Source organism: Lasioglossum baleicum, chromosome 3, assembly GCF_051020765.1.
Source record: "Lasioglossum baleicum chromosome 3, iyLasBale1, whole genome shotgun sequence".
NCBI classification, from domain to species: domain Eukaryota; kingdom Metazoa; phylum Arthropoda; class Insecta; order Hymenoptera; family Halictidae; genus Lasioglossum; species Lasioglossum baleicum.
The window spans coordinates 16,970,528-16,989,248 of record NC_134931.1 but is presented as its reverse complement, the minus strand read 5'-3'; the positions used below and the strand labels follow the sequence as shown (position 1 = coordinate 16,989,248).

The following is an 18,721-nucleotide window of genomic DNA, read 5'->3' as shown; positions in this document are numbered from 1 at the left end:
CTGCTCCGAATAATTGGAAACAAATTTGTGCACAGTTCGAGCTTGATCGGATAACAGGAAACGGTGCCCCCATAATTAGTTAAATTATTCGGTCCTACAGGTTCCAATTCTCTTTATCAGACATTTATCCTTGATAAAGTGGAACCAAAAAATATTTTTGACTTCTAACCCTTTGCACTTGGAGCTATTTCAACTCGAAAATTAAACTTTTCTTCCGACCTAGAATAATTCCATTCTACATATGATTTCTTCTTTTTATAGACATGAAAGTGATATATATATAACCTCATACAGTACCAACATATTTAATAATATAAACAATATTTTGAATAATGCTAAACTTTGCTAAACGTTGCTAAACTTCGGTCAAACTTTGTACAGATTTTTTATTATTATTTAGAATTTAGAACAATCCTGGAGATTCCGTAAAAGAAAGTTTAAAAAAAATGTTCGTCAAGAGTAAATAAGAGTCATCTTATTCGTACACGTATCGCATACGTATCGTGACCAGTGATGGGCACAAAAAGCACTTCAAAACATAACTCAATGACAAATACATTCTGTTTTTCCAAGTTAGCTTATAGTCGCGTCAATATCACAGGTTATTAGTAGACAGCGGATCTTCATACACAATAAAAATATTCTGCGTAAATTGCAACCAGGTCTGGGCGTTTAACAAAATTTTTCAATAACATTATTTTTAGATTACTTTTTAAAGTTACTTCAGACATAATCTATTTCGTACAAAGTTTCAATTAATTTATTTCCTATTAAATTATTTATATATTTATTATTTCTCGAAATAAATTAGTTATTATTTGCTGAAATCTTTATTTGTTATTTGATTCTGATAGAAATCATTGGTGTTATCCAAGGTGCAGCGTTAAATGTTTATATACTTACTAGTATCCGTATACTGGAAATTATAGAAAATATTGCGAAAGCACAGCTGTTCCGCGATATTAATTTGATGATTTTTCAATAACTGCAATTCAGGATATTCATCTCTTCTTAACAATAATGACAATGGCATTTTATATAGCAGCATAGAATTTGAAAAACGACATTACGCAACAGTAAGCCATCACTTGAGAACGGCTGGACCGATTTGACTAATTTTTTTTTAATTGCGAGCTCGCGAGAGGTTAGTGGTGCGCATTTTATTTGAACAGACGTCGATAATGTAAATTTCTATTGAAATATTGATTAAAAGCTACGACGTTCGTTTTTTTTATTGTATTGAAATATGATTCTAAAAGCACTTTTAGTTTTTCCCGAATTTTCCATTTTTCCGTGATACTTTTCCAATTTTTTTTTTAATCTAAAAACCTGATTCGCACTACAACGAACATTTTTTAAAAAAATTAGCCAAATCGGTCCAGCCGTTCTCCCGTGATGTCGTGACCAACTATGTATTACGAATTATTACCTTACACTTTTTTATACAGAAATGTTCCAAGAATCGATCGGTGGGAACAGAAATGTGTTGAAAAATAGAGTAAGATTAGATGGCAAGGTGGTTAAGGGAGTACTTGTCGACATCGTTGGCAAAAGGAATTATTATAAACATTAATCAGCTAGAAATAATAAATTTATCAATAATTGTTGTCACGGCGATCGACATCGATCGATATTTAATTTATGTAATGGTGTGGGGAGGGCGCGCATCGCTGCGCACATGCCGCCCGAGCTCGGCGAGATCGCTCCGTTTCCGTCAGTCAGTCGGGCCGGGCGGGCCGGCATGAACGGTCGGGCTCCGGGATCAGGAGGACCAGGGACTTACCAGAGGTGGACCAGAGGTGAACAAGGGGTCATCTAGAGTAGTGTTCCCAGACGGGTCACCTTTTTTCGCGCATGCGCGTCCAAAACGGTAACGTATCTATGATGAGGCGATGATGTAGCAGAGCCCTGAGGCAGCTATATCGGCGGGAATGTACCGGTATAATTGACGGGACGCACAGTGGTCCAAATGGACGACTTAGGAGTGCAAAAGTCAAGGAACCAAACATGTAGTAAGTAGACTCCATGGAGATCATATAAATTTCTTAAAATTCTGCATGGCGCTCAGGGTGCCACATTTCTTCGAGAAGCGTACTTTACTGAGGCTGAAATCGCCGCGCATGCGCGAAAAAAGGTGACCCGTCTGGAAACACCGATCTAGAGCTACTCTGGCCTACCCTGACCAACACCTGAACCATGAAAACTGTCTTTCCGAGATCTCTCATTTACTGGTTCGGATAATCGAGGTTCGGATAATTGACGCTCTACTGTGATATGTAATATGATTGTCGTATTTAAATACACGTTATTAGAATATTGTCTGGAAATGGCAGTGTCTTGATAGATTTTTAAAAATATGAGCAGCAAAGTTCATTGTTCATGAACTCGTTAATTGTTAATTGTACTTTACAACTTTATAAAGATAAAGTTCTGGCTTAAGGTCCCTTTTCATTGGTGCGGATGTACTGTAGGTAAGCGGGTCCCGGATAATTGCACAATTCGCAAAACCCAGCCACACCTTTAGGTCCAGGTAGGCCCATCATTCCTGCAGGACCTATCGATGAACGAAACTGAATATACCAGTACCGTATTTTAAAAACATGTTTGTAATTTCGTAATTTTTACCTGGTCTGCCTGGTGCGCCCCGTTCTCCTTGCCTTCCTGGCAATCCGACACCATCGTTACCGGGTGGTCCTATAAATACAAAAATCGATGTTGGAAGAAAGTTATAGATATATGTATGCAATGTTTGATTACGTCTGGAAAATTATACTACCAGGCAATCCTCTCGACCCGGCAGGACCTTCTACGCCGAAGCCTTCCGCGCCTCTATCACCTTTCTCTCCCCGTTCACCAACAGGACCTTCAGGACCCGTAGGACCTTGTGGTCCGGGTAGACCTACGAAGCCACGTTCTCCCGGTAGACCTGGTGGACCTGGATCACCTACGTTGTTACCAAAAAGACAAATCACAATGGTGTTATTAATTTATATGTAAGACTATTTTACGTAATTATATTATACGCAATACATATTAGTATTAGTAGACTGCGGATCTTCACGCGTTTATATGGCATCTGAAAATTTTGCAAAAATGTAGAACGTAAAATTCGATAGAATTCGGTACGATTTTTACTTATTCCAAATCTATAAAGGCTGCTACCATTGAAAATAAGATTTTATTTAAGTCCGCTTTCTCTTAAAATTTGCCAACAAAAATTGAAAATTGCATAAACATCCGCAATCTATGTGTTTAGCTACAGGTGGGAGAAAATTTAAGGGGTGGTTCGTCGAGAACCGTGGTTTGTGTGTGTTCCAGTGTATTAAGTACGGTGTTATGAACAATTATAGTGCAGGATAATTTAAAAGTGAAAGGGCATTGACCCCTTCTACTCGATAATTCCATAGGCCGGATATTAGAAATGCCATTGTGGATTTTAACGAGTAGGTAGGTTCATTTTCACCTCGCTGGGGCCCCAAATGAGAACCAAGATGTGCATGCATTTGTCACTTGATACGAGACTGTCGCGCGCCTGTGTGACGTACGCAACGTGCACCTCTGTTGAAAAGTTGCCGCTTCTTGGGCAGATTTTTAACTGTTAATAACTAAATAATGAAGTCGAAATCGCAATTTTTTTATTCTTCATTTTCGTCTTATATTATCGTCGAGAACAACCCCTTAAATTTCCTCCCACCTGTAGCTAAACACCCTGTATATTGGTTAGGAATAATGCTACAGAGATCCGTGTCTACGATGCGTTGTGTATCAATGTGTGAGGCAAACGTTTGAATTTGGTGAATAATTTTGTGAAATCAAAGTAAGACATATGCGGGATAAAGATGTTGGTAGGTTGTACGAATAGGTACCTGGGATGCCTTGGGTTCCGGCTCGACCAGGACGGCCCTGTCGGACCAGCCCCGGCAACCCGGATGGCCCTCGAAGTCCCTCTGTTAGTTCTTTCAGCCTCTCTGTGACACATGCAGGATTCCATCGTCTTTATCGGCGCACGACAACGTGACATGTTAAACCTCGATCGACCGATCGATTGTTAATCGAATAGACGCGATTATCGGCGGGTATGCGAATGGCGCCGCTGATGAATGCCAGCTCTAACTAAGAATGAAGATGGAATTTCAAGCAACTCATGGAGGAACAATGACGACGATGACCATTGAGATGTTTGCTATGACTATTGGCAATATTATGGTTGGCTTTTAGTCATGGCCCATCGCTGCCATTTGCTATGGGTTTTCGGAGAAGAGATTATGTAATTTCCCATTAAAGTAGAATCTCGATTATCCGAACCTCTAATGTGCGAAGTCTCCATGATCCCAACAAGTTTCATGTTTAAATATGCAATCTGCTTCGAGCCGATATCGATTAGAGCCTGCAATCATACGATGCGAGCAGGAGGCTGGCATTATGGCGTCAGAACGATGCACCACAAGCTGAGTGTGCTCTTGACCTGCTTTGCAGAAACCAATACTTATGCGGAAGTAGATGTATGGGTTTCTGCCGGGAGGTCTGCTGTCCAAATTCGAGCAGGTATCGAGCATTTCGCTTACTGGGTAATGTAACCCTTACATTATTCAAAGATTCCTATTTTCCTGTTTAGTTTGGATAATCGAAGTTCTATTGTATTTATACTAAAAAAGATACCAAAAACCCGTAGCACCACCATATCTGTATCATTGTATTCTACAATTATAGGATCTAATGCAGACGTATGGTATCGATGAACCTCATTTCATTGGTGGTGTACCTGGACGACCTTGTGGACCATGTGATCCAGGACGACCTGGACGGCCTCGTACTGCTGGACCAGGTGGACCTTGCATCAGCGCCGCAATCTCAGTCATTTGCTCTGTATTTGTACGTGCCAATAAAATCACGAATTATCTTTGTATTCCTGACTCAACGTCAGAGACATCGCAACAGTTATCTACTACGAGAGCACTGTTCTCCGGCACCAAACTGACACGAAAACAGCAGTTTTCGTCTAATTTACGCAATATTTGTGAATGCGTTATTACAGTTTTGTACATACAGCAGAAATGTTTGAATAGCTGACAATATGGAGCGATTCCTAGAAATAAATATCCACCTCGTAATACAGTTGCGCATATATCCCGAATTTCCGAATCGGTGATACTACGGCCCGGTGGTCCTTGAAGACCTGGCATTCCTGTTTGACCTCTGATTCCTGATGGCCCTTGCAGACCTGGTGCACCATCTTTTCCTGGCATCCCAACCGGTCCGATTTGCCCTTCTGGACCGCGCTCTCCAGGTGGTCCTCTTTCGCCTGGCTAACAGAATCAGAATTGCAAAGTGTTATCGGATTGCTAGGAATTATTCTGCGAATAATGACGAGAATCGTAGCTGTGGAAATCATACATCATAACACTCACCAATCCATGAGAACCTGGCGAACCTCTAGGCCCACTAATGCCTGGACTCCCGATTTGTAGAACATCATTTGTGTTTAATATGTCTGTCATTGAATCAGAAGTACCAGAAGGTCCGGGTGGTCCGGGTAGTCCTGGAGGACCCGGTGGTCCCTGAAGGTCATAATGAAGGAAAATCACTAACTGTGAAACTCTATTAAAAATAATTCTTCTACAGGGTGAGTCCGAAAAAACAGAACACCTAAATATCTCCGTTACTTTTCGTTGTACAAAAAAACTTCTTAGGACAATGTTACACTGTTTGAAGGGTCACATGTAACAGTTTGAGGGAAAAAATTTTCAAGTACTTCTTTATAACGCATGTCCAGCTGCATCGATTGATGTATTATATTAAAAAATACCTCATTGCATTTAAAAAAATATCGATGACCTTGAAATCTTGTAAAAAAAATGACCTTGAAAATTTTTTCCCTTACACCGTTACATGTGGCCCTTCAAATAGTGTAACTTTGTCCTAAGAAGTTTTTTTGTACAACGAAAAGTAACGGAGATATTTAGATATTCTGTTTCTTCGGACTCACCCTGCATATTGAAAGTAATAATCTATTATAATGTTCACGTCGATTTACCTGCGCTCCAGGGAAACCTATAGAACCAATTTGTCCATTCAATCCTGGGAAACCCTGTGGGCCAACAGGACCTGGTTCGCCCCTGAATCCTGGAGAACCGTCAACTCCCGGTATACCAGGAGGACCTTCTGGTCCAGGTGGTCCTGGTATTACAGAACCAATTGCTGCGCCAGGTAAACCTAAGTAAAGTAATTATACAGGGTGAGTCACCTTACGTTGCCACCTCAAATATCTTTGTTGTTCTTAAAGATGTGACAAATATCTGAAGGACAAAGTTGAATAGTAAAATGGGATACAAAAAAATTTTTGTTTTTATGTAATATTTTTAGAGATATGAAGGTCACCTTAATTTTTTTAAACGGAGTGTCCTAGTTTTTATATCGTAGATCGATAGAGTATAAAATTCTGAGTATGAAAGTGTTGACCTTCATATGTCCTAAACCTAATAGTCAACGAGATATTATCCAAAGAAGAAAGAAAATTGTTTCGATACCCCCATCGACTTAAAGCCATAGTGAAGTTGGTCCTTGAATTCGTCTTGACGTCAGGTATATGACATTTCGAAGTCAAAAGTATATAATTACATGTAAAAATGGAGATGACTTCTAATTTTTTTAAATTGAAATTTGTAGAAATCTGAATACTGATTAACTTTTATCTGAAATATTGTTTTGTCAAATCATCAGAAATGCCTGAAAATCGTGATGACAGTACGAAAGAGATCCAGGAAAATCCGTGTGGTCGAAAGTAGAGACTTCTTCATATCGACTTTTGTTGAAGTATGATAAATATGATAATTAAAAAAATACGAAACTGTAATTGTTTGTAATTTTCTGAATCTAATTCAGCATTATTTAAATATGTAAATATGTTTTTTCTGATGAAACATGCAATAACAAATAACAGGTCCCATTAAAATCCTATTTCCGGTTAGTACCAGAAATTGCAACTACCACCACTCGATGCAGCGTACTCGAATTGATTACTAAAATTTGTTTAGTTTTCAATAAAAATCACTTTCCAGCATTTTAATAGGGGTGGACGGATAGTCTAGGACACCCTGTATAATAATGACAGAATGTTCGAGTGCTGACAATTAGATTCGTGTTAAGAGCTTACGTTATTCGGTTCTATCACGTGAACGGCACACATTCAGTGATTAATAATACATGGAATGAGTTTACGGGCATTGCAACAGATTGCAACAAATTGATTTATAATCATCTTTCAATGGCTGTATTTAGGTCGACAACTCTGGGCATTTGTCTCTCTGCACATCGTCTTTGTGTTATCTAAACTGTGTATTAGACTTACCATTTTGCATGACATAGGATACAGCAAGCGAAAATTAATAATAACAACGTATTTTTTATAATGGTAAATAAATATATATATTATGAATAGGAGTAAATTGATAGATAGAATGTGGTTTATGCTTTTTGGGTTTACGTCGCTTCTTCGACTGCTATGGTTATTAAGCGAAATCGTATAGTCCAATACTAAAAAAGTTATCGTTTCTTTTCTAAAGCGTCCGAATATTAATAGGAGTCACTGTATACCTACGAATTTAATACTCGAAGCAAAAATCAGAATGAGGGGGTGATGGGGCAAGTGGAAATACTCGGGAAGTTAAAGCTGTACAAACGGTTGCGCTCGACCTTTAAGTACATGAATGTTGACACACTTTATTAAAGGGAATGATTTCCTCTTAAGTGTCAGCGACCTTTTCAAACATTGGAATTAGCGCATTAACAGACTCGTTCTGCTAATCGTTCGATTTATCGTTCATTCCCAGGGAACTAGCAATGAAAGCACTTGATCCAGATAGAATCTACTCAACTTTCATAATACAACTACGTATGTATTATACAGCAATGTGTCACAATATTACTTAAATCGATAAATGTGATCAATGTGTCCTCACTGTAATCAAGTATTTTCTGTAATAGAATCGATACCAGAATCACAGAATTAACGAGTTTACACAGTTTTGCTGAATCGGACAAAGCGCCTTACGTTCATCGAGAGACGGACGTGTATAATGCGTTTAGCGGTGAATCATTGTGCACGTGGGACACGTACAATTCCGAGCGATTCTAACGAGATTGAATTAGTTTACGCGGCACTTCGAGGATTACTTATCGGATGAATTAACCTAATCGCATTTAGATCCCAGATCAAGAAGGATGAGTGACCGATGGTGCCCTAAGAATGAATGACAATGGGTACCATTTTGACCTCGTTCTCCTTTATCGCCACGCTCGCCTTGGTCGCCCTTCGAGCCTTTTTCGCCTGGATAGCTTTGCGGATTTGACGGAACCCAGTATCGCGATAAAATATCGCTGTAATCAGTAACATTCCCAGGTGGGCCCGGTAAACCAGGATGTCCCTGTGGTCCTGGAAGGCCCTGGTCTCCCTTCAGCCCAGGAAATCCCATATCCCCCTATTGGGAATAAAACGAACGTAAATACTAGCATCGATTACTTTCAGAATACAGTTTTCCATCGATATAAGACGACCCTACCCAGTCAGCCAGGCCTGCCTCGAGCAGATATCGGGCACAGCCTGCAATCGTACGATGCCAGCAGATGGCGAGCATTATGGGTGTAGATCTGGCTCGAGCGAAAGTGTGGAGACATACTCACACACCGCTATACGCTGTATCCGCACACGAAGATTGCAAGGGTCCGGCTTCCGACGAATTACGTCTCGCTAATGCACATTTGGGACCCCTACGTAGTCTCAATTGCTAGATAACAGATCAATCTAGCGTGCAAACTTCCCAAAGTGGCCTACTTTTACGTTTCCGGGGCGTAATTTGCATTATTCGGTAGCATGTAGCTGTCGCAGTCTCATGAAAATGAGTGATATCACTCGACAGCCACGATAGGCGGCAGCACTGCAGACTGTAGACAGTGCTGCCGCCTATCATGGCTGTCGAGTGATACATTTTCATGAGACTGCCACCACACTCTCGCTCGAGCCAGATCTACACCCGCTCCTCGACGCTGAGGATGGTCGGAATCTGCTTCATTTTGGACAGCACATCCTGCCAGCACAAGCTGACGGCAGATATGAAGGCAGGCTTGCCCTCAAATCTGCCCAGTGTCACGAGACAGGGAAATTGAGGGGAATACAGTTATATCCCCTCTCTAATGACCAGATTAATACATGACCAGTCTACGGTCTTAGTGTGGGATGTTGGAGTATGCTCATGGTGCTGGAATAGGATAGTGGAAGGATAGAAGACGGAGAGTTAAAAAATCGACCAGTTTTGGCAGGCCTGCCTCCGTATCTGCCGTCAGCTTGTGCCGGGCAGATGCCGGCTCTTTCTGCCAGCAGAAAGCGATACTTCTGAGGACACAGATGCTAGTCCAAAATCGAGCAGGTTGCTGACTGAATAGTGGTAACAAAAAAGATATGTGTTGTTATTTGTAAGACCCAAGGTGACTTCGATTCCGCCATGAAAAGAAATTGCTTTTAAACATTTTTTTACCGACATCTATTGTGCACTCCATACCCTACAACTCTGGTTGTAAACCTTTTTTTTGTCAGATGGCTGCAATTGAGTGAAAAATCGGGCGTCGCATTAGAGGGAACACCCTGTATACATATACATATATGTATAATATGTTGCGAAAAAAACATCGTCGTCTCATGTCGAAAGAAAACTGCAATACACATTTAAGTCAATGAACGTACTCGTTCACCGTCTTCTCCCTTTGGGCCAGGGGGTCCAATTAACCCAATAGATCCTTTAGGGCCAGGTAGCCCCATAAAACCTCGTGCTCCGGTCAATCCTTGTGGGCCCTAAAATCGTGGAAGTAATATAACACGGCCATAATAATAATGGTAAAAAGTCACGATGGAATTGAACGTATTTATGACTACGCACGATTGTTCCTTTCTCCCCTGGAGGCCCAGGTGGACCCGGTTTACCGATTGGACCGGCTTGACCTATTGGCCCGGGTGGACCGGGAAAACCCTGAAAAAGAAGGTTTTGACTACATAATGATGTAGTCGTTGGAAAGGTGACAATAACAATAACCTATAAATGCAGGTATACAGAGTGAGTCATTTATATGAGAACACCCCAATATCTTTGTTATTCATGATTTTAAGGAAAAGATGCTCAGGATAAAGTTGCGTAGTGGCCATCGGTACAATCAGCGACATTTGACGTGCAAATGGTCGGGCGAGTTTATGAACCGCATTGTCCCACAGCTGTTTCTGAGGAACTCGTCGTAGCGAAAGTTTTAGAGTTTTATTATGGTACGTATTGGCAACTAGACTTTTTTTAATTTCGCCCTCAACAGCTCGTGCTGGTAACCTTGACTTCCCGAGGGGACCGCTAAGCTAGGCAGGTAAGCGTTCGCGTTCAGGTAAAAGCGCGCCAAGGGCGCAAGTAATAGGGGGCGCAAGTTGTCCCCGAGAAAGTATCTAATTGGATGATGTGGATGCTGATGATGTGGAGTCTAGTCCGGCGATCAGCAAAGTCATTTGTAGCAACTCTAACCGAATAAAGAATTCAGTCGTTCCTGCCAAGAATAGAACACGTGGAAGTTGATTCCCTTCAAGTCCACTTATTCCTACAGGGTGGTGCATTTATCCTGGCCACCTGGAATATATCGGAAACTGAATTCCAGAGAAAAAAATATTTCAAACAAAAAGTTTGCCAAGGAGGGACTGATGCAGCAGTTATATACATTTAAAATTTTCATTATGTTTTCAAGGTCATTCCAAGGTCATCTTCATTTTTTTAAACGGAATGAGGTATTTTTTAATACATCTGTTACGGATAACGAAAAGGTGTTCAATATCATCACTGGCAGGAACCGTCCTAGATAAACGAACAGAGCTACTCTAGATAAATCTACATAGCTGCTTAGTTTAGTTTAGGCCCGAAACATACGCACGACCGTTGACAAAATACGAATGTTCACTTGAAGGGTACCGACAAGTACCACCCGTCATTGCAGGGCTGTATGAGATAAATGCCCCACCCTGTATATGTAGTTGTAATATTTTAGGGGATACATGCAGCGGTATGGTTATTTTTCCAGAGACTTCAAAGTCTCGAACACACAAAAATCCACCCAGGATGAAAAAATAACCTCACCGCTGCATGTGCTCCCTAAGACATTGCAACTTTGTCCTGAGCACTTTTTCATAAAAACATTGACGGTGGAGATATTTGGGTGTTCCATTTAAATCCCCCTGTATGTATAGGAGGTTGCTTAACCCTTAGCATTCGGGTGGTGACTCTCTCTCTCTCTCTCTCTCTCTCTCCCTCTCTCTCTCTCTCTGTCACCACAAAAATTGCTATACCATTATCCAAAATATTGTTCACGTTATTAAATAAGTTGCTATCTAATCAATTACTAAACATTCAAGTATTGTATGAGGTGTTATGTCAATTTTATATCCATAAAATGAAAAAAAAATCATACAGGATGGAATTGTTCTAGTTCGGAAGAAATGTTTAATTTTCGAGTTAAAATAGCTCCGAGTGCAAAGGGTAAATTTGAGAAAAAAGTGTTTACGAATACAGAAAAAATGTGACTCACGTTTGTGCCATTAATTCCTGGTGGCCCTTGTGGACAGATAATTTCACAGGGCTGAGGTAATGAAGGACTGCTGCGACTCTTCTGCAATTACGTTAATTACAACCGTGGGGTCTTAATGGATTGCCAAGTTGCGTATGAACTCTATATGTAGACATACCGGCAGTTCCTCGCAGGTTTCTCGCGCCGATCTTGCAGGGTCACAATTCAAGACCATCCACTGTATATCGATCTGCGCGACCATTTCAAGAAACGTTAGAATGAGTATTAAAGCTCTGAACAGTTGCAATGAACATGTTTTGCATGGTTAATTTAATTCTGACGACACATAACGGAACTCATTTCAATGATTGTGAGAAATGATTGTGATTTTCAGAAAGAACGTCGCATGTGTCACATACTTTCACTCTCGAGATATTGCTGTTTAAAGTTTTGATCACTAAAACTTTGCCATAGGACATCGGTTCAATTGCATTATGTTTTGAGCCTTTCGAATTTATTTTCATGACTTTTTTCTGGTAAATACGTAAGTCCTATGCTATGAAGTCCAATTAAAGCGGCCTATTCACGATCAAGCATTTTGCGCAACAATGCCTATTGCGCAACATGATTGATCGTGAATGATAGTGATTGACTAATTGCGCAACCTGTTGTGTAAAATCAGAATTTCCTGATATTTTGTAAAATTCTTCATCCGCCGCCCCAATCACCGGTTCTTAATCCTATCGAAAAATGGGATGAATTAGACAGAAAAATTCGAAAAACCCCAATTAAATCGATAGCCGAATTGAAACAAAGACTTTCAACTGAGTGGTCAAATATAACTGTTGACTATTTAAAAAAAAATTACAAACAATATGCCAAACAGGCTAAGCCATGTCCTGAAACAAAATGGTTATTCCACGAAGTACTAACAAATTTTGTAATGCTAAATTACACACAATGCTAAATAGAAAAATTAATACGTGTCCGAATATTTTTGTGAGCCACAAATGGTACATTATTTCGTTTAATAATTTTTATTATGAAACGTATGTATATTTTTAAAAAAAAACATATATGTTTATCAACATTAATAAATGTTTTATTGCTAGAAACAATTCCCAGGGCGATTGCTTAATCAACAATCGAATTATCCAATCATAAAGTTAGTTATACCCAGTGTCCGAATTTTTTTGGGAGTCACTGTGTGTATATGGTCTAAAGCAGTCTAAAGTCTAAGCCGTAGACTCTAAGGTCAAATCATGTTGATGAAAACAGAGTCGGTGAGATGAGTTGTCGACGATCCCAGAGTAACCCCAGCGGAACGACCCTATTTCGTTTCTTATCTCTTACTGGAAGAAATGGGCTAATAATACCTACCATCACTAGGTTCTTGTACGTTCGTTACAATTCCAGTATTTGAGTGTCGCGCTAAATCTAGCTTGTTCCAGTTACGTCTTACTGTCAGCCTTGTTCATTACATAAAGTGTTTATTAATTAAGTGCTTCTTAATTGCGGCATTCTTCAGACACGTTTGTATCGCGGCAAACCGCAAGCATACCCTTTTGTCACATGTCACAACCATCTCTCTACGGCAATCGCGTGCGCCTATTTATTCGCGGTTTGATCACACAGTCTACAACTTCTGAGTTTCACAAAATTGGATTCCCCTAAAGATGTTTCGTTATATTTTTCTGTGGAACTCATTGTCGGATGGATAGTTACGTAACAGAAATGCGGTGTTAAGCGAACATCAAAAGAATTGTGCAACCTTTTCATCGGTTCAGTTCAAAATATGCACCGTCAAATGGTTTTAAAGAACATTTTTACTGTATAACTTCTGCCAAGAAGAGATAAAGCAAAATTCTTGAAAACAACAGTTTTAGGTAGAACAGAACTTACAAACTATAAAACTGAAAGTCTTTCTGTAACAAAAAATTCTCGATCATTGTAACAATTACCAAGTACTGTTCAATAAATAGTACCATAAATATAATAAATAAATTAATTAATTAATTAAATAATGATTACAAATACATTGATACTTGGAATACGTTATTGATTTGTAATATTTCTATACACAGTTTACAGTTCAGAACTTGTTTCAGCAGTTTTTGGATTCTATTTCTCTTATGAAACGTACCCAAGTACGGCAGGAAAACGACAGCGAATTTTCGTGAAGAAATCAGCTCGAGACGTTCCGCGCTCAATGGCATTTGAAATAGCATAGGCCCTCATGTAGCGCTAAGGGGCCCGTAATTTATGGATCAGCTTCGGATATACAAGGCAATTTGGCGTCGTCTTCCTTGGGACGATTCCACCAAGTGTTTACTCTTAAAACAACGCATCAGCTTGTGGGCGTTGCATAATTCTAATAACCGAACTAAAGGCGTTCATCGGTCAAAAGCCAATGCCCCAATATTTTCCGTAGACGGAATTCTACAGTTCACCTACTTCTGATTCTTTCCTGTCCAACCAGAACATATCGCACACTCATCTCTATAGCTTTTCTTTTATAAACTTCTTCGTCTAAAATACGGTTTTTGTTTGAACTTAGGATTATTATCTAAACTAATGTTCTGTTCCGTATTTTTCATAAAACACGCAATAAATACACACATTGATTATACATTTATATCTTGATTATTTCATTTAAACAATAAATATAACATCGTGCTTTCCTATTTGTATGAAAAATGGTATGCGGAGCTACAGTCCGCAGCCAATAACTGTACACAAAAAAGGAGCGCCAGTGACGAGTAATATTACAAGACTTTATAACACGAGAGAGTTGTTTGCAGAGCGGTGAAAGGGCACAGAAGAGAGCGAGCTCTTCGCGATCTGGTCGATTTATGGGGACATGTGTATTCATGCGCGATTCTTCAAACAATCTGTTAATTATGGTAATGACCAGGTAATGGAATCGCCAGGTCGGCAAGGCAGTTTCCCTCTGCTACGGATCTTACTTTGACGATGAATATTCTGTGACAATTACGTATTTTTTGAAGACCAGATATTTTGACTGGTTTTGGTAGAAATAGCTTCGTCTTAACTGTTGGTAGTTCTAGCGTTAAGATGGTCAAGTTTGGTAAACAACTCTGCATACCACAGACAATGTCCATCGACTTTAAGGCACAAAGGCACCCGGTAATTGCGTCGTCGCGCGTCGCGTCGATTGAAATTGAGTAACCAGTACCCATTCCCTGTTAACAACACTACCAGATCTTATCGCACTCCCTACTACATACCGTAATGTGCGCAATTTCCGAGGTGCATGATCGAACTTACCGGTACTGTAACTACGCTCTGGGAGATCTTCGATATGGAGATTTTCCCATCCACTTTAATTGGTCCTCGTGGTCTCAACGGTTGCTCGCCGGCGTTCTCGCAGTCGATGTGGGCCACCAGTCGACCCTTGAATGCTCCGATACTAACTTTGTGCCACTCCTTGTCAAATATCTGTTTTAATCCAACAAAGATCACAAAATCTCGAGCATTAATAAGCATTATCAAAAAACGTATTTAATTTTTCTAACTATCAGAAGCCATTGCAATTCAACTTTCACACATAGACATCGCAATTGATCGATGGAAAACGTACAAACACGAAAGTAGATGATATATGTACATATGGGGGTTCTAATTCACTTCCCAATTCACGGGAGAGCGGTACCGCAGAGCGCTATTGCGTAAGCATACAGGGTGTCCCAAAATTCCTTCAACAGCCGGAAATAGGAGGTTCCTGAGACAACATTTTCCTCTGCAAAAATGTTATTCGTTGCTTTGTTTAGGAGTTATTAACGAAAAACACGGACCAATCAGAGCGCGACCTAGACGCGAGTTGGCACAATCGGACCGGTGCGCCAACTGTCTATTGGCCGACTGTGCCAAGTCGCGTCTAGGTTGCGCTCTGATTGGTCCTTGTTTTTCGTTAATAACTTTTAAACAAAGCCGCGGATAACATTTTTGCAAAGGAAAATGTTGCTTCAGATGATCTCAGAAACCTCCCATTTCCGGTTGTTGAAGGGATTTTGGGACACCCTGTATATTGCGTCATATTTTTTTCTAAGAAGAGCGGTATTGCACAAGCATATTTTACGTCATATTTTTTTCGAAGAAATTACAGCGAGTATATTTTTGCAAAGTCAGCATATTTTTCAATGCACCCATGGTTTTCGAAGGACAGTTTCCCACGGGGTCACGTGCACGACGTTACTTGGTTCACCTTGAAACGTGTTCGAACGTGTTTCGCGGTACATTTTTTCGATGTAAGAGAGAGAGGCCATTCGCAATGTAAGAGAGAGAGAGAGAGTTTCTACTTCACTGTTTTCAGAGGGGTATAGAGTTTCTCTTATCTTGAGCATATTTTGCTGAGTCATCATACCCCTTATCTTTAAGGGGTATCATATTTCGAAACACGTTCGGACACGTTTCGTTCGAACACGTTTCTAGGTCAAGGGCATATTTTGCTGAGTCATCATACCTCTTATCTTTCCAGAGAGCGAGAGAAAGAGAGGGGTATATTTTCTTACTCCTTATCTTTAAGGGGTATTATATTTCGAAACACGTTCGGACACGTTTCGTTCGAACACGTTTCTAGGTCAAGGGCATATTTTGCTGAGTCATCATACCTCTTATCTTTCCAGAGAGCGAGAGAAAGAGAGGGGTATATTTTCTTACTCCTTATCTTTAAGGGGTATTATATTTCGAAACACGTTCGGACACGTTTCGTTCGAACACGTTTCTAGGTCAAGGGCATATTTTGCTGAGTCATCATACCTCTTATCTTTCCAGAGAGCGAGAGAAAGAGAGGGGGTATATTCTTACCCCTTATCTTTAAGGGGTATCATATTTCGAAACACGTTCGGACACGTTTCTAAGTCAAAGGCATACCTTAGAGCGGTATTGAACATATTTTTGCCGAGTAATTATCTTTTCAGAGAGCGAGAGAAAGACAGAGGGTGTATTCTTACTCCTTATCTTTAAGGGGTATTATATTTCGAAACACGTTCGGACACGTTTCGTTCGAACACGTTTCTAGGTCAAGGGCATACCTTAGAGCGCTATTGAGCATATTTTGCTGAGTCAGCATACCTCTTATCTTTCCAGAGAGCGAGAGAAAGAGAGGGGGTTTATTCTTACTCCTTATCTTTAAGGGGTATTATATTTCGAAACCCGTTCGGACACGTTTCTAGGTATATTCTTACTCCTTATCTTTAAGGGGTATTATATTTCGAAACACGTTCAGACACGTTTCCAGGTCAAGGCATACCTTAGAGCGGAATAGTTGCTGAACTGCTGAAATAGTTGCTGAAATATGATACCCCTTAAAGATAAGGGGTATGATGACTCAGCAAAATATCCTCAAGATAAGAGAAACTGTATACCGCTCTGAAAATAGTGAAGTAGAAACTCTCTCTCTCTTACATTGCGAATGGTCTCTTTTTCTTACATCGAAAACAGAAGGTACCGCGAAACACGTTCGAACACGTTTCAAGGTGAACCAAGTAACGTCGTGCATGTGTCCCCGTGGGATACTGTCCTTCGAAAACCATGGGTGCATTGAAAAATATGCTGATTTTGCAAAAATATGCTCGGTCTAATTTCTTCGAAAAAAATATGACGTAAAATATGCTTGTGCAATACCGTTCTTCTTAGAAAAAAATATGACGCAATATATGCTTGCGCAATAGCGCTCTGCGGTACCGCTCTCCCGTGAATTGGGAAGTTAATTAGAACCCCCATATATCATATACTCACGAAAATTTGTATTCAATCTAGTAGCGTCAGAAACGGAGAATTTACTGTATCACACCGTGGGCTACACTCATTATAAGAGTGAATTTAGCAAAATATTAAGAGAGTAAGCACGAAGATAATCGCAGAATTGGTTGCTACGAAACGAAAACGGAAGAGAAGTGACTAAACTAATACCGACTTCGTCTCTGTCGCACAGATATGACCTGCAAAAACCTTAGACCTATTTCCTACGATATTTGCGCAACAGCCTGTGACACGATTTCCCGGTATCCTAACCGCGATGCAGTTTATACACCCACGCGGTTCGCGAGTAATGTTTGACAAAGAGTCTGCTTGACATGTCGGACAGAACTTCGATTCGAAGCATTAGAGGCCGTGATTTCTCTCGGGCCGTTTTCATCATCATGCCATCGTCGATGACACTTTTAAGTGCTGTTCGCTTTAAACTGGGTCTCCGTTGACAGTGCACTCGACGTTAAGAGAGATACGCTCCGCTTCCGGATATTTAATCATGTTTTGCTGATATGCATAGCGTGAGAGGAGGACAAAAAAACGCTTTATTTCTTTTATTTATTTACCTTTCCCGAGAAATCGTTCTTTATTAGGTGTATCAATATATTATACCACGAATATTAACAAAAATAAAGTCGGAGAAGATCAAAATGTTTCACAAATACGTGTATTCGTTCTGATTTGTAGAAGCGGAAGTGCTTATAAAGTTAATTATAATGTATACTGGGTGTCTCACTTCAGTGTAAACCTCAATATAATTTCTTCAATTTTGACAAGATTTTTTATGTGTAATTTGAATGGTTTCAAGTGGTCACTATCCCGCAGTGTTTTTTTTAAATGTTACTTACAGAAAACTTTATCAATCAAAGTTTTTCATAATAAAGAAGACCGAAATATAACAGTAACAGATCGTTTTTTCGTAGATGAAAGAGTTCCAAAGATTTTAAGGTTTCCTTCATTTTTTTTATAAATAGAAACAGATTTTTCGTCAGCGGAAGGGAATGAACAAAATAATATTTTCGTCTCATTCGTCGACTGTAGTAAATGTGTTACGGTACTCCGAAAAAGATTTGTAAAATACTAGAAACGTAGAACTTCACTTACGCGTTCCGCTGGAAATGACACCGTCTGCAGTTCTCCTTGTAGGTCTTTCATGGAAACGTCCAGGGTCAGGGTTTTTGAGTTCGCTGCTATCAAAAACTGGGGCTCGTTTTCCATGTCGATGATTCTGATAATATGCCAAGTATATTTTGGCAGTTTCCTGGCTCTGAACGTGCAGACTATACTGAACTCCTCTGGCAAATCGTTTGGAAGTATGTCCCTGGCGCGAATCGAGGAAAAAAAAGTTCAATGTAACGGTTCGAGGTTT

The 18,721-nt window shown here is 40.0% G+C and overlaps 1 protein-coding gene and 1 long non-coding RNA gene across 10 annotated transcripts in view; one reads left to right on the top strand and one right to left on the bottom strand.

Annotated features, from left to right (window-relative positions):
* Positions 1-641: 641 nt before the first annotated feature.
* LOC143207334 (uncharacterized) overlaps positions 642-18,721 on the bottom strand; it is a 37,555-nt gene continuing 19,475 nt past the window's right edge. For 3 of the 7 annotated variants that reach the window (XM_076420691.1, XM_076420693.1, XM_076420694.1), the window contains exons 4-18: positions 18,457-18,673; positions 14,869-15,039; positions 11,759-11,830; positions 11,602-11,682; positions 9,930-10,019; positions 9,737-9,844; positions 8,264-8,477; positions 6,035-6,213; positions 5,409-5,558; positions 5,105-5,306; positions 4,763-4,864; positions 3,867-3,968; positions 2,777-2,944; positions 2,626-2,694; positions 642-2,554 (exon numbers count right to left, since the gene is read on the bottom strand). In XM_076420691.1, coding sequence (XP_076276806.1) covers positions 2,436-2,554; positions 2,626-2,694; positions 2,777-2,944; positions 3,867-3,968; positions 4,763-4,864; positions 5,105-5,306; positions 5,409-5,558; positions 6,035-6,213; positions 8,264-8,477; positions 9,737-9,844; positions 9,930-10,019; positions 11,602-11,682; positions 11,759-11,830; positions 14,869-15,039; positions 18,457-18,673 — 2,044 coding nt within the window. In that variant the 3' untranslated portion in view covers positions 642-2,435. Of the gene's footprint in view, positions 2,555-2,625; positions 2,695-2,776; positions 2,945-3,866; positions 3,969-4,271; positions 4,865-4,895; positions 5,307-5,408; positions 5,559-6,034; positions 6,214-8,263; positions 8,478-9,736; positions 9,845-9,929; positions 10,020-11,601; positions 11,683-11,758; positions 11,831-14,868; positions 15,040-18,456; positions 18,674-18,721 lie in introns of those variants that run through there. The other 4 variants (XM_076420696.1, XM_076420695.1, XM_076420698.1 and 1 more) reach the window with 4 other exon arrangements.
* LOC143207360 (uncharacterized) lies at positions 2,506-5,111 on the top strand. 3 transcript variants are annotated; one of them, XR_013008654.1, is made up of 2 exons: positions 2,506-4,267; positions 4,711-5,111. It is a non-coding gene; the product is annotated as an uncharacterized LOC143207360 (long non-coding RNA). The 3 variants fall into 3 exon arrangements; XR_013008655.1 differs by having other exon boundaries at positions 2,506-4,545; XR_013008656.1 differs by having other exon boundaries at positions 2,506-4,568.